Genomic DNA, 14844 nt, shown 5'->3' with positions numbered 1-14844 from the left:
GGCAATAGAGCATTTTGATTTGTTGATTTTAGTTATTGGCCCTCTGACTGGCCGAGTCTTGTAATAAATACATTTTATTGAACACATCCCCGTCTGGGGCTTTTCAGTGAACAATTACATAATTTACATACTTGGTACTATACATACAAAACTAACTAATAACAAGTTTTACTAAAGACTAGATCATTGGATAATGCAATTCAAGACTTTTTATTGGCTTAGCCATTCTGGTATATCAGCCAATATACCATAATCTACAAATATGGTGAGCGTATGTGTCAGCTTGAAATTAAAAAAAAGCAAAAAATTTAATAAAATTCAATATTTTAATTCAACGTTTTTAATAAAAACAATTATTCCACTCGCGCTTGTTGGATATGAGATGATTATAGCCAACACGGGCCTACGCGTCTCGTTGGCTATCCATCATCTCACATCCAACGCGCGCTCGTGGAATAATTGTTAATTATTAAAAACTGGATCATTGGATAATGCAATTCAAGACTTTTTATTGGCTTAGCCATTATGGTATATCAGCCATTAGTATATACTAAAACAGTGGATAGCGTTGAAGGCGCGCTCTGATTGGCTAGTCAAACTCCGAATATCCTTTGCTATTTACCTCCGAGCAACTCGGAAAAAAATGGCGTGCCGGTTTGCATCCGTGACAAGCGAAGAAATCACTCAAATAACGACGAAGCAGTCCCTGAAAACACAGAGAAAGCGACTAAATTTGGTTTGGCCGTGTTTAAAGGTAATGGTAACCGGGAGTTTATCGATAAAAACCGATGAAAAAGGTTTTGTTTACAAATGCAAATTAATCTTGCGTAACCTCACTTGTTCACTTGAAAATCAAAGTTGAATGGTATTTTTTACAGAATGGTTTCAAATACAGAAAGAGTTTGCAACACCATTTGAAGAAATGTCGCCACCAGAGCTAAACAAATGTCTTCCGAAATTTTATCAGTCACGAAAAAACGAGACGGCAGTTTTTACAAGAAAAAGTCACTTACCGTCATCCGAGCCGCGTTGGATCGTTACGCGCGGGAAAATGTTGGAATCGTTGCTGGAATGTATGAATTAAGATAAATTTTTGGTGTTGTATATTATCTCACTGTTTTAGTATATACTAAAACAACTATTCACCTCAGTGTCGGTGGTTAGCGGTGGATATTTACCTCGCCGCTTCGCGGCTCGGTAAATATCCACCACTAACCACCTCCACTTCGGTAAATAGTTGTTAAATATACCATAATCTACAAATATCGTAAGCGTACGTGTCAGCTTAAAATTAAAAGAGAGCTAAAAATTTAATAAAATTTAATAATTTAATTTAACGTTTTTAAAAAAAACAATTATTTCACTTGCGCTTGTTGGATATGAGATGATTATAGCCAACTTAGCGCTACGCGCCTTGTTGGCTATCTATCATCTCATATCCAACGCGCGCTCGTGGAATAATTGTTAAATATACAATATAAATTACTTATAACTTTAAAAATAGAATGCTTATTTAAATAAAGAGTCATTCAGAAGATACCTTTTCAAAGCTCTCGTAAAAGAAGCTGGCTCTTCATATAGTTTCAATCTTGGGTCAAGTTTATTCCAGATGGCTACACTTCTATAATAAAAGGTCCTCTGACCTGTTGTAGTTTTAAAAAGGGGAATGTTAAGTTGTTGAAAGTTCCTAGTTATACCTCCGGGGTTGACGCGTCAAACCTACTTGGAATAATAACAATTAAAGAGTCTATTCGGCATTAGCTCCAAATTTGGTCCACTCTTACTGCGTGATCTAGGAATGTCATCAATGAAAGCCTTCTTTGCTGGATCTTTCTCTCTTTTGCTGGATCTTTCTCTCTTTTGCTGGATCTTTCTCTCTTTTGCTGGATCTTTCTCTCTTTTGCCTTTTGCTAAGGCTGAGCTATTGATAACCTGAGGAGTCACCATGAATATCGGGAGAAAAAACTCATTCAACGACTTCCTGGTTCTATTATCGAACCATTCCCTTACAACACTGATAAAATATCGGGACCTAAACGATCCATTAAGATCACCGATCACTTCACGTGCACCTCCACCAATGTAATCTATTGCATAACTTGCACTTACTGTAAAAAGATATACATCGGCGAAACAGGCAGAAGACTAGGTGACCGATTCCGAGAACACCTTCGAGACGTGGAAAGGAATGACAAGGGCACATCGAAACCAGTCGCTAGACATTTTATTTACCTAATCATTCTAAGCAACATATGGCAATCTGCGGTCTTTTCTTGCACTTAGGTAGCACGGAAAGCCGTAAAAATCTTGAACAAAAGCTTATCTTTCAAACCGGCAGTCTAAATCCCATAGGGATCAACGAACGCTTTTCATTCCACTAATTTATCCTTGTTTTTCTCGTTGCCATGTTCCCACCAATAACGTAGCTCCATTTTCTGCCTTTAAAAGCACACACAACCCACAATTCCTCTATTCGCTCCGACGAAGAGCTAACGCTCGAAACGTCAGCTTTTGTAACCGTTACGGTGGCTAATTTACCATTTTTCTACTTTTTTTTATGTATCCAAATTATTTCGTTACTCCCACCGACGCAGCCCCAAACAGTTTCTTTCGAAACTATCAGCTTTATTCATTCCCTTACAGGTTAACCCTCACCTAAGATACCGGCTTAGTGTACGAACTCAGATGGCTAGAAAGGCAAACGCTGACCAAAGAGGTGTGGAGACGTCTTTGCGTCTCTTCCCAAACTTTTCGAGCGGCAAATGATTCCAGGTAAACCTAAGAGCAGCTTTTTTTTACCCTAACGCGGTCAATCAAACCACACAACACACTATGCTTCACAAGCATGAAAGGTTTTTGAACGATCCACGTGGCGTAGATTTCCAAACAGTAAAAAGAAATGATACTACGGATGAAGATAAGATGTGGGCTAAGAATTCGTGTGTTTATCTTCGCAAGGATCGGGATTCCCGAGTGCTGAAGATCAAGGATGTCGAGGATCTACAGAAACTTCTACGATAAGTATATGTCTGTTAAGAGCTCTAATAACACAGCGAGACTGCTTCTCAAAGAACTTCCTTATTTTGGTATAAACTTTATCCCGATCCATGGCCAATTCAATAATCTTATACCTAGCTCCCTTCCAACTACGAAGTACTTAAAAAACTCACTAGTTTCCATGAGCTTGACTTATTCAGCCTAAACACAGATAGCAATATCAACCCCGATTTTAACCTTCCTAATTTAAAAATACGAAGCCAATATTATTCCCCGCACAGTTTTCAGTTTTTATGTAATGAAAAACGGCTTGAATGTCGGTACCAGAACTGGAATTCCGAAGTTTTCTTTACTTCACAACAATGTCAGAAGGCTGAAACGAAATTTTGAAAATTTAGAAACTCATCTTTTAAACGAACTGGAGTATTATTTCAGTGTTATAGGGATAACTGAGACTAAAATTACAAATTTTGATTTACCGGATCATTTACCATCTCTGCCAGGTTATGAATTTGAATTCGTTCCATCCCCTCTTTCCGCCGGAGGTGTTGGTATGTACATTAGTGACAAATTTAAGTATAAGATAATAGAAAAAACGTCAACCAACGCCTTCCAAGCTCTCTTGGTGGAGTTTCTCTTTGAAAAGAAAAGCAATGTTACCTGTGGAACAATCTACAGACAGCACAATTCCCCAGAGAGCTTTCAGGCATATTTTGATGAAGCCCTCGAGAGATTCAGCGAGTCCGATAAGACAGTTTACATAATGGGTAATTTCAACATAAACCTCCTCAATGCCGAGACCTGTAACTTCACTAAAGAGTTCTTACTCACCTTACAAAGCTACTCGTTCATTCCAACGATTGATAAACCAACTAGAGTATACAGCAACTCGGCCACTCTAATTGACAACATTTTTGTAAATAAAAATTGGGGAAGAATCGTAAGTGGCAACATTATCTCAGACATAAGCGACCACTACTGTCAATTCTGCTTGACTGAATTCTCCTGCGAAACAAATTTCCCTAAAAAGACCATGGTGCGTGACTTCTCTAGGTTTTCAGAAGAGGATTATAACTCTGAATTAGCGCAAGTCGGCTGGGAATCGATTCTTGCAAGAACAAATGGAAATATCGATATCACTTTTTCACAAATTTATAAAAAAACTTAACAAACTGACAAACAAACATGCTCCGCTTAAACCTCTATCAACGCGAAAATTCAAGTAATCCTTAAAACCGTGGATTTCCAAAGGGCTAATCAAATCTATAAAAATTGAAAACGCTCTATTCGCCGCAGGGGATACTGACAAATACAAACTCTATCGAAACAAAATCACATCTCTAATTCGTCTTAATAGAAAGCTCTATTATCACAAATATTTCACACAACATATGAACGATATGAAGAAAACATGGACTGCAATCAACGACGTACTGAACCGAAACAAAAGAAAATCAAAACCCATTGATGGCCTTAAACGACTAAACGGGAATGGTATGACGTGTAACCCAGCGGAATTGCCGAACGTACTAAACTATTTTTTTTCTACGGTTGGCCTAAAGTTAGCGGCAAATGTACAAGATAGTAATTATCACTATAACGAATACTTAACAAATATCAATTTCACCACTTCCTTTTTCTTTGAACCAGTCATTTCATCAGATATCGAACTAGAAATCTCGCTTTTACCACTAAACAAGGCTTATGGACTATATTCATGCCCTATTCGTGTTTTGAAATGTGCAAAGAGCATACTCGCTTCACCACTAGCTGAGCTTATCAACCTCTCTGTCCAAAGTGGAAAATATCCTTCCAAGCTAAAACATGCAAAAGTTATCCCGGTATACAAGGGCTACGATGATACCGACCCTAGCAACTACAGTCCTATTTCACTACTCTCCGTCTTCAATAAAATCTTTGAAAAATTTAAGTACAAACGATTGAAATCATACATCGAATATAATGAACTATTATTTGAAGCCCAGTATGGCTTCAGAGAGAAATTTTCTACTCAGCATGCAATTTTGGACATAGTGAATACAGTACAAACTAATATGGACAAGAAAATGTTCACATGTGGTATTTTTCTCGATTTTAAAAAATCGTTTGCTACTGTCAATTACACTATTCTAGTTGATAAATTGTACCATTATGGGATAAGAGGTATTGTACATGAGTGGTTCTCATGTACAATACAATAACTCGGTTACTGGAGTTCCACAAGGATCTGTGTTAGGCCCCTTACTTTTCTTGATTTTATTTTAATGACATTCATTTTTGTAGCGATAAACTTGGCATTTATCTGTTTGCTGATGACACAAACCTGTTATATATATATGCTGACAAAGACTTGAAATCCCTGGAAACCGTAGTTAATAATGAGCTAAAAAATGTCTGTGATTGGCTTAATGCTAATAAACTAACTATTAACGTGAAGAAATCAAATTTTTTCGTTTACAGGCCAGCACAAAAAAGAATGAATCATCAGCTATGTATCAGAATTCCGGATAACAACAACAATGGATTCACACTTCTTAAATGCAAAGATTATGTAAAATTTTTGGGTATACTAATTGACAAGAACTTAACCTGGAGGCCTCATAATGGTCATATTGCTTCGAAGATTAGCAAAATAGTCGGTATAATTGCTAGGCTTAGACATCATGTACCTTTAAATACCCTTCTTCAAATTTACCGTTCGTTGATTTTTCCCTACACGCTCTACGGTATAGCTGCTTGGAGCCAGGCAGCTCAGAGTGATTTAAAAAAGATTCTCACCTTGCAAAAGCGTGCACTCCGATTGATTTTCTTCTCCAGCAAAATATCTCATGCTATCCCTCTTTTTATAACTTAGAATATCCTACCCATTAATATGCTCTATTTCGAAACCATTTCTGCCATAATGCATGACGTTTCTACAAGCTCTACACCTAGGAATATTCGCGAACTTTTTATTAATTCATCTAACGTCCATACATATAACACGCGTTTTTCTTCCACAGAGAATTTTTCATGATGTACAGAAATCTAGATTGCATGTGAAATTTAAGTCTTTCTCTACGTTTGGTACGAAGTTATGGAACTGTCTAAACCCTGACTTGCGTAAGCTCACGAAAAGAGCATTTAAAAGGAAAATTCATAAGTTGCTTTTGACTATACTTGGGATTGAGGACAATTATGTTGACGCCCATTCACTAATATTGAAATTCAATACCAATAATTATCGAAAATTATAACTGTCAGTGGTACTTCGCTCACATCAGTATATCACAATTCTCTCCTCTCTACTTTCCAGTCTGCTCTGCCTGTATTTGATTATTATGTCTTGTTTTAGCTCACTAGTAATTTTATTGTATTTAATTTGTATGACAACTGTACGTATTTTTTAGCTTATAATGTAGTAAACTAATGCATGGCTTATAACCCCAATAATATAGTAGTAATGAAATCTCTTTAGTTTATTGTAAAATCTCTTTAGTTTATTGTGGTAATCAAACTCTTTAGCTTGTAATGTGTAGTATATACTTATTTATTTCTAATACCCGCCAAGACTAGCTAATGCTATATGCGGGTTGTGTAAATTTGCTTGTAATATTCTGTAAAATAATGATAAACAACAACAAAGATAGTAAACAAAACAACAAAAACAAGTCAACAATTTTTAAGGACTTACGATTGTTGGTATATACATGCTTCAATACCAATGACGTTGAATGTAAACAAGAAAACTTTGTTTCCCGTTATTTTCTCCATGTACCTGTACCTATGTCTGATTTATTCTCCTCGATATTTACTTATGGCGTGATTAGTCACGCTTTGACTGTCAAACAAGCTCAGACAATGCTCGTCAGGTGAGCAGGATGCGTGACAGTGCACCACTGTAATCAGACACTTGGTGTGTAATTGTCTTTGACTGAACGAAGCCCAACATTTGAGGCTTATTTTTTTCCTCTCTCGCAGATTTCCTAGCTTTTAAACATGAAACGGACTAAATTTTTATCATAAACGTTTAACTTATCAGTGTGCAACATGAGTACATTATCAGACATTGACAAGATCAACGACATCGTGGAGATGGTAACCACAATGGCGTCGCTAAAAATTCCGACCGAAGGGCTGAAAACGTTGGACGAAATGAAACAAAAGGTAAAAGAGACACTCCGGTCGTCCAAGAAAAAGTCAAGCTGGACGGCAAAGGAGGTGAGAAATCTAGAATTTCCTTTTAAAACATGGGCTACTAGCAGATTCAGTTTATGTAAAAAGGACATTTGCAACACAATATATAGTGGAAGTATCTAGATACATACATACATACATACATATAATTTTTGTTAAGGCAGGTCGGTTTGTGGCAACCCAAAGGCTGGTGTGGACCTGCTTTTTTAGATGCTTTTATAAATGGTAGATGCAGTTCGTATCGATTTATTTCATGTGAATCTTTTCAATAATGGCATCTCGGAAATGAGTAGTACTAGAAGAAGCCTAATTACCATGGATCAGTGGAAATCGTAGCATTCACTCGATCGCTAATTGTTTCTCTAAGTTCATCGTAGCATTCACTCGATCGCTAATTGTTTCTCTAAGTTCAAACTTAGCAACACGTAGAGTGAATTACAAGGCCGCTCATTACTGATGGATGCTTTCATCAACGATTAATACAACTGATCACGAGTGTCACCAAAATGATTTAAAATAAGAAATTGATAAGTTGTGCTCGCACAGTGAAAGATTATCATGCATATTGATGTTTATAATTTGGTAAGTTTGGTTGAGCAACGAACGAGCCTCGACGGTTCAAGTTGAGAGTTACAGCACTTAGAACATCAGGGATTGATACATTTTGCAGCAATATTCTGCCGTCTTTTCCTTGCATCCCGTAATTTAAGTTCGGAAACATTATAAACCTTTGGGAAAATGTTGGCGATTGTATCAGGATTATGTTTTCATATTTTCTTAGAAAAGCTTGCCTAATTTCTGCAAAATATATAACAAAAGACTTATTGTCCAGACTGACATGATGCTTTTCTACGGTGAAAAGATGCCACAATTTTTTATACTACTCTTAACTGTCACCGAAGAGTTGGATTCTTTTGCCAAAGATAAATCGTTCGGGAGGATCTTGGCAATGAATTGCTATGGCCAAACATCAACATTTTCTTTCGTTTACACAATACATGGATATTTACATAGGTATTCATGGATAACGTAATGCAAACGGTAGCCTATAGATGATTGCATTGCAGCTGTTTTTCCGAGCTTTAACCAGCCTAATGAACGTAGGTACACCCTAAATTAAGCTGCACTCAGAAGAGGGATGTTTAAGCGCCATAGAAGTGAAATTATTGATAACAAAGATTTCCGAAATGACTATAAAGCGGTAAAATTAACCAATTAGGCCGAAATTAACCCTTAATTTACCCGGGCGAATGTTGATGCATAGTACTTTATTTACCTTGTGATATTTATCAGGCGTTTTCAGTGTTGACGGAGGCGAAGAAAGAAGACGAGAGAAAACGAGCAACCTTGCTCCATTTCTACGAACACTCGGATGTTTGTTTGAACAAGATGGATGAAAAGGTTTATACCCTTTTGGAAAAGAACATTGGAAACCTCAAGGACAAAATCGCTTCCCACAAAAAATGTCTTCTGCAAAAAGAGTACATTGTTCTTGTTGCAGGTTTGTCATAAATGAGTAATTAAGTTGACCACCATTCCTTTTAAATTTTAGTTTCGCCAACTTCTTCAGCCAATAGACTAAAATTCAAGACTGGATCAAAAAAAGAAGGCTTCATTGAGATATTGTACCAATCCAATGATGGACAGCACAAAGAATAGTTTTGTACGAAAGCAATCAGAAAAAGAGGGGAAACTTTGTTTCATTCGGGATTTTTGATGGAAACGACCGGGGAACCAGACTCTTTTGTTCGATTTAAATTAAGTGGAATCGACACGTTCTTACCTATGTTGTTTCCCTTCTCGCCCCTTATTTTCACCTTTTTACACTTGCCAGGTGAAACAAGCTCAGGAAAGAGCACCTTGTTAAATCTTATCCTTGGAGAGCAGCTTCTTCCTTACTCTGTTCTTAGTACCACATCCACCATTTGTGAACTAAGATATGGAGATACACCAAAGCTGGTGGCACACTTTAAAGACAAAAAATCAGGGGATACCACAAAGACTGTCTGCTTAGAAAAGCCATCCAAAGCCTCAAAGCAAACTTACCTTAAACAGATTTCCACATTTGTCCACCTGAAGACGGACAGGGAAAAGGGTTCAGAGTACGAAAAGGTTGAGTTGTTTTGGCCACACAATCTATTGAAGGTTAGACACGAGCAAGCACAGTTATAAATCGGGATCTAAGAATTGATTTACAGAAACATAAAGCTCTATTATAAGACACAGCACGAACAATCAAATTTAAGTTGGCGTAATGGCGACTTAAAGCTAGCGTAAAGTTCTCATTTACGAAACTTTACGCTACCTTTACACTACGTAAAGGCAAGCTTTACGCAACCTTTATGCGTATGTGTAAAGTTGGTGTAATGAGACTTCTTTAAGCCGCCTTTAAACTTGGAGTAAAGCTAACGTAAAGTTCTCATTTACACAACTTTATGTTACATTTACACAACTTTACGTTACATTTACGTTACGTAAAGGCAAGCTTTACGCTACCTTTACATATATGTAAAGTTGCTGTAATGAGACTCTTTAAGCCGCCTTTAAATTTAGCGTAAAGATAGTGTAATGTCAACTTTACGCTTAAAGTTGTGTGTAAAGTGACAGTAAAGACACGATACTTCCTTACGCTAATTTTACACCTGGCGTAAAGACAGTTTAATCCCAATGTGATGCTTATGAAAGCGACACATGTTACTTCTTCAAAATGATTTATTTTTTTAAGAAATCTGCTCGCAAGAGCTTCTGGGTTACTAAATACTGTAATATTACATTAAAAAGATGAAATTGTGAACCTCTTGTCATGTCAAAAAAATATCTTAAAAATATCTATATACATCTATGTATAAAAGTCATAAACCTTCTTCCAGTATCTTCAAAATAGAACAGATGGAAACAAAAATTGTAAACCGTTTTCTTATTTCACATGATAGATACTACAATAATTATTGTTTTAATCGCTCTTATCTAAGTCGCTGTAGTGGCCTACAGGTTCTGTACTTTATTGGATTTCGGGCTTTCTTTTCTAACATTTCTTAACAGTATCACTAAAAATGACAAAGTACAATTTCCGTAATAATTTAATATAAAATAAACTTAGTAAACATGGCAAGTGTCAACTCACTGCAAAGTCGCGTATGCGCACTGTCCTTTTTTGATTAGTGAGCTTTCTTTTCAAACATTTCTTAACTGTAACATTAAAAAGATAAACTTGTGCACTTGAAACAAAACTATGTGAGCCATTTACTTATAAGAATTGAAACTGGTGTACTGCTGTCTTCCTGAAATTGACCAAACTTTGCAACTTTAGTCAATGCCATTAATGTTCAATAAACTTAGTACTCTGGAGAAGTGGCAGATCTTTTTAAGGGCCTACGCACAGTGTCTTTCTTTGATTTTGGCACTTTTTTCCTCTTTGCTGAGGTGTCAGATGACCTTCCAGTTCCTAAGAGTCGGTTGCTGTGGGATGGAGTTCTAGGTGTTGGAGGGTGGATGCTTCGAGATGAACTTCCTGTTGTGGATGGTCGGGTGCTGTCAGATGGAGTTGCAAGTGCTAGAGTAACGATGCTGCGAGGTAAACTTCCTGCTATGGAGAGTCGGGTGCTGTCAGATGGAGTTGTAAGTGCTGGAGTGACGATGCTGCGAGGTGAACGTCCTGCTATGGAGAGTCGGGTGCTGTCAGATGCAGTTGCAAGTGCTGGAGTGAGGATGCTGCAAGATGAACCTCCTGTTGTGGAGGGTGGGATGCTGTCAGATGGAGTTGAAGGTGTTGGAGGGCGCATGCCATGAAATGAAGTCCTTGTTGCTGAGGACGGGGTACTGTGAGATGATATTGTAGGTGTTGGAGGGCTGAAAGTGGGGCTAGTAAATGTTGCTGGGTCTTCAGGCCTCACTGCCCATTCCAGACCATCAATAGGTCGGGGCTTTGTAGATGGCATTGAATGAAATTGCCTTGCCACCATGTTCACTCTTGCTCGCACATTTAGGCTTTTAATATGCACATCATTTAAAGCTTTTTTTACTTTTGCTGACCTTTCCCAAGGTAATTTTTTGACAAGATACCCAGAAAGTTTGGGTGGTCCATTTTCATCTGAAAAGTCTGACTCGTCAGAGCTGGTGTATTGGGAACTTCTAACAGCCTGCTCCACCAAAGCTTTCTTCTCCCCTGACCAAGGCATGGTCTTTAGGGTTTGAAGTCTCCTCTGGATTTTCTAAGCAATCAAAGAAAAAGCTCAAAAATCAACAAAAGTAGATTTTATTCATCTAACAGAGAGCCAAATAATTGAAATTTTGATCTTTTACTAGTTGATTACCGCTATAAGATTACTAAGCTAATAAAAATATTTGCATGTGTGATCATTAAAGATGGCTCAATGCAGTTTTGGACACTTAGATTTTGATGGGTTTCTATAAACATTCTTTATCACTTGATGCTACAATTAAGGTCGGGTTCACAGGAACCTTAAATTTTCAAAATAATTTGTGGTGGCTGTGAACCCTGTCCACAGAATTTCTTTTAACTTTGTCGAAAGTTGCATCTTATCATGCTTATCAAATTAAGGGTGTTTTTTAGGAGGTTGCTATGGTAACTTGTTGTGTCACAAAAATAACAATGTGGTCACCAATGATTGGGCAGTATTCTTATACATGTACCATGATTGTAGCATCAAGTGATGGAGAGTGGTCATAATAACCCATCCAAATCTAAGGGCTGGAAACTGTTTTGAGCCACCTGACAATTGACAAATCCAATTCAATTTATAAAATAGTATTATATGTATCATATTCATGTATCTCAGAATAGCTTGTTAATAGATATTAATGTCCACAAATTCTCAGGAGTTACAGTTTTGAAAGGCAAAAATTTTACTTGCAGAAATTCTCTAACTAGAAATAACACATTTTGCAACCTTGCCAGAGTTAATTTTGAGCCATGTTTAAAACTCAAGAAATGCCTAATAATAGGAGTTACCGGTGTAAGCCTAACATTCATAAGTTTACAGAGATTGTACTGAAAAGGTAATTACGGCATATTACAACAGAAACTTACATATCTCACTCTCCATTGCTTCCGAAAGAGATTCTTGTGAGCCTCTTGCTTCCCTTTTTTTGCTCTCATTGAAGCATCAGGTAGACTTTTCAAATATGTGGCACCAGCACCTTAGGAGAAAATGTTACACCATCAGTACAGTGTAATGGGGGATTAAAAATTTTCATACACTCAATAGTAATAATTATTGTTTTAATAATCCATCAAATGTTTTTGCTGATGTGTGATTGGTTTAAATGTAAATGTGTCATGTGACTGAATATTCCATGTGCAGTGAAACTTGGGAAATATTTGAGTGATACTGCACATGTAAAATGCAGAAATATTAAAGAAGGGTAATAAACTCAACAACCTCCATTTGGCATGAAAAAATGCTCAGATATATGTCCTTGGACATTATTAGTACCACAAAGTTCACAGTTTTCCTCAAGCTACGCTGTATGCTCTTGGAAAACTGTTCACTTCTTGGAACAGATGTCTGCGAACAAGTATCGGAGCATATTTCCATGCCAAATGGAGGCTGGAGAATAACCAATATACCAGTAACCCACAATAAAATACTGAAAGCAGAATGTACAATCTCTGGATGTGTGGGCAAATAGGCTATTTTACAGTTGTGTACTTAGTTGCCAAGCCTTTGATTCAGAGTGAGGCTAAAGATGACCTTGTTGTGATAGAGACCTCTATCTAGTTAGCATGATAACAAAGTGATTTACATTTGAAAGGCAGCAAGGTTTGTATCATAACAAGGTCATCCCTAGCCTCACTCCCATTCAAAGGCTTGGCAACCAAGCACACAACTGTAAAATGGACTATTCTGGTCAAAGGGCAGACTTTAAAAGCCCTCTTTGTAATCCTGCAAATAACTCTTATTCTTTGTTCATACCTTTCATCTCAGCTACAGACCAGGGACACTTTTCAGTTCTCATGTGGTCAGCCACAATTGCATCCATAACTGTTTTTGTGACTTCTTCATTGGTTTCTGATTTAGAGCTATTAAAAGTTTTTACAAAAAAAAACAATATAAAAGAAATTCAATGTTACGTTTGGTCAAGAGGAACTTTTTTCAAGGCCAAAAATTTAATGCGCATCCATTTTTTAAAATTATACATACATTTACTGAGCCATTTCTAATGGGAATGTCATGCTCAGTTTGTCCCAAGCATGGACTGCAAAGCAAAGAAAAATCTGATATTCCAACTGGAGTCCAGTGCACGACTTTCTGTACATTGCTTTTATGCTCTAGCAACTGAGCCAAATACATACACAATGTGTGCATTGCTTGATCTTAGTGCCCTACAGTGTAGTGTCCTTGTCTAATACTTGTAGTCAAAATATTTATTTCCCCACAAGACTCTGCACTAGGTAAAACATTTAAACATGCTCTTTAATTTCTGGGCTTTTAAAGGGGCATTGTCACGCTATTTGGCAACTATATAAAAAGCTAGAAGGTGCCTTTCCATCAATTGAATTCCAAAACTAATGGTCTGGTTTTGTTATTAAAGACTATTTGAAGGTTCTGAAACTGTTTCCTGTCACCTATCACTGTGGATGACAAGGATGGAAATTGATTGAAACTTGAAAAAATTGACCAATTTTTTCAAACTTTGATGCTATATCTTCAAAAAACCCTCAAGAAATTTATTATGGTTAGCCTTCTCTGATAAAATGCATTTGATATCTTCGTCATAGCTTTACAGAAGCATTTTGTTTATGAGTAAAGCCTTAAAGTAATGATTTCAGCACAGAATTGACCTAAAACAGCAAAATCCTCATGACAATGCCCCTTTACACCCACAGGGATTGTGGAGCAAACATGCAATATTTATGTATAGCAGGGGACGTGTCACTATCTTTCCTGTAATGTGCCATATGGAAATTGTGTTGTCCTACATGTATATTTGCTAAAATTCAATTTCTCACTGTGTAAAACAAACAAATATACAGAAAAAATCGTACAAACAAACCAACAAACAACAGGAAACCAGGAAATAACTCTACTATCAAAGAAACAGCCTTTACCACTCATCCAACTTAAAGCCCTCAAAAGCTTCATTCTGCATAAGGACTTTTTACATGTTTCTGAAGTCTTGCTATAATCATCAGACAGAAAGAACAGAAAGCAGTAAAATTAGTGGTAATTACCTCAGATACCTGGCAAAACAAACAACAACAAATTGAAAATGGATCTATGGTAAATGTGCAGCTCTTCATGTATTTCCATTCCAGTTTCTCATACAATTTACAGTGTGCGTGTAGATGTGCAATTAGAGTGATCTAATTTGAAACTTTGACACTCACATGATCATGCACCAAGTACATGTTCATGGCAAAATTTGTTGACCTCCCTAATCAAAGATTATGCCTTGTTGTGGCATCAGCATTGAAAACAGCAAGCAGATAATTATTGCAAGTCCATCACCTGTGGAATGATAGACACCTGAAGCATTGCAAGAAAAGAAACATGAAAGAAGCGAAATGCTGATGTTGGTATCCTGAAGTGATCTAGCACTTTTCCAAAAACAGGAACTCCCAGACAGTACATGTAGCTGCAGTATGCTTTGTTGGCTGCAAAGAGGACATTGGGAGGAAATGAAAGCTCTCACCCCCCTGCTCTCGAA

The 14844-nt window shown here is 37.1% G+C and overlaps 3 protein-coding genes across 3 annotated transcripts in view; 1 reads left to right on the top strand and 2 right to left on the bottom strand.

Moving 5' to 3' along the window:
- The first annotated feature begins 6872 nt into the window (after nucleotides 1-6872).
- The window catches only part of LOC148727311 (uncharacterized), a 17793-nt gene continuing 9821 nt past the window's right edge, over nucleotides 6873-14844 (top strand). Inside the window, exons 1-3 of the mRNA XM_088729031.1 lie at nucleotides 6873-7197; nucleotides 8467-8674; nucleotides 9008-9318. Coding sequence (XP_088585157.1) covers nucleotides 7027-7197; nucleotides 8467-8674; nucleotides 9008-9318 — 690 coding nt within the window. The 5' untranslated portion in view covers nucleotides 6873-7026. The remainder of the gene's footprint in view (nucleotides 7198-8466; nucleotides 8675-9007; nucleotides 9319-14844) is intronic.
- Nucleotides 10487-11524, bottom strand: LOC148727313 (uncharacterized). Its single transcript, XM_088729036.1, has one exon. The coding sequence runs from the start codon at nucleotides 11349-11351 to the stop codon at nucleotides 10509-10511; it is 843 nt and encodes a 280-aa protein (XP_088585162.1). The 5' UTR covers nucleotides 11352-11524; the 3' UTR covers nucleotides 10487-10508.
- Nucleotides 11858-14844, bottom strand: part of LOC148727312 (uncharacterized) — a 3148-nt gene continuing 161 nt past the window's right edge. Inside the window, exons 1-4 of the mRNA XM_088728654.1 lie at nucleotides 14246-14844; nucleotides 13110-13216; nucleotides 12224-12333; nucleotides 11858-11905 (exon numbers count right to left, since the gene is read on the bottom strand). The exon at nucleotides 14246-14844 is cut by the window's right edge and continues 161 nt beyond it. Coding sequence (XP_088584780.1) covers nucleotides 11858-11905; nucleotides 12224-12333; nucleotides 13110-13216; nucleotides 14246-14286 — 306 coding nt within the window. The 5' untranslated portion in view covers nucleotides 14287-14844. The remainder of the gene's footprint in view (nucleotides 11906-12223; nucleotides 12334-13109; nucleotides 13217-14245) is intronic.

Source organism: Stylophora pistillata, chromosome 7 (genome assembly GCF_964205215.1).
Source record: "Stylophora pistillata chromosome 7, jaStyPist1.2, whole genome shotgun sequence".
Classification (NCBI taxonomy): Eukaryota; Metazoa; Cnidaria; class Anthozoa; order Scleractinia; family Pocilloporidae; genus Stylophora; species Stylophora pistillata.
This window is presented reverse-complemented; position numbering and strand designations above follow the sequence as displayed.

Bases quoted from the DNA above. Each gene is read 5' to 3' on its own strand.
- LOC148727313 (XM_088729036.1), bottom strand. From the start codon at position 11,351: ATGCCTTGGTCAGGGGAGAAGAAAGCTTTGGTGGAGCAGGCTGTTAGA.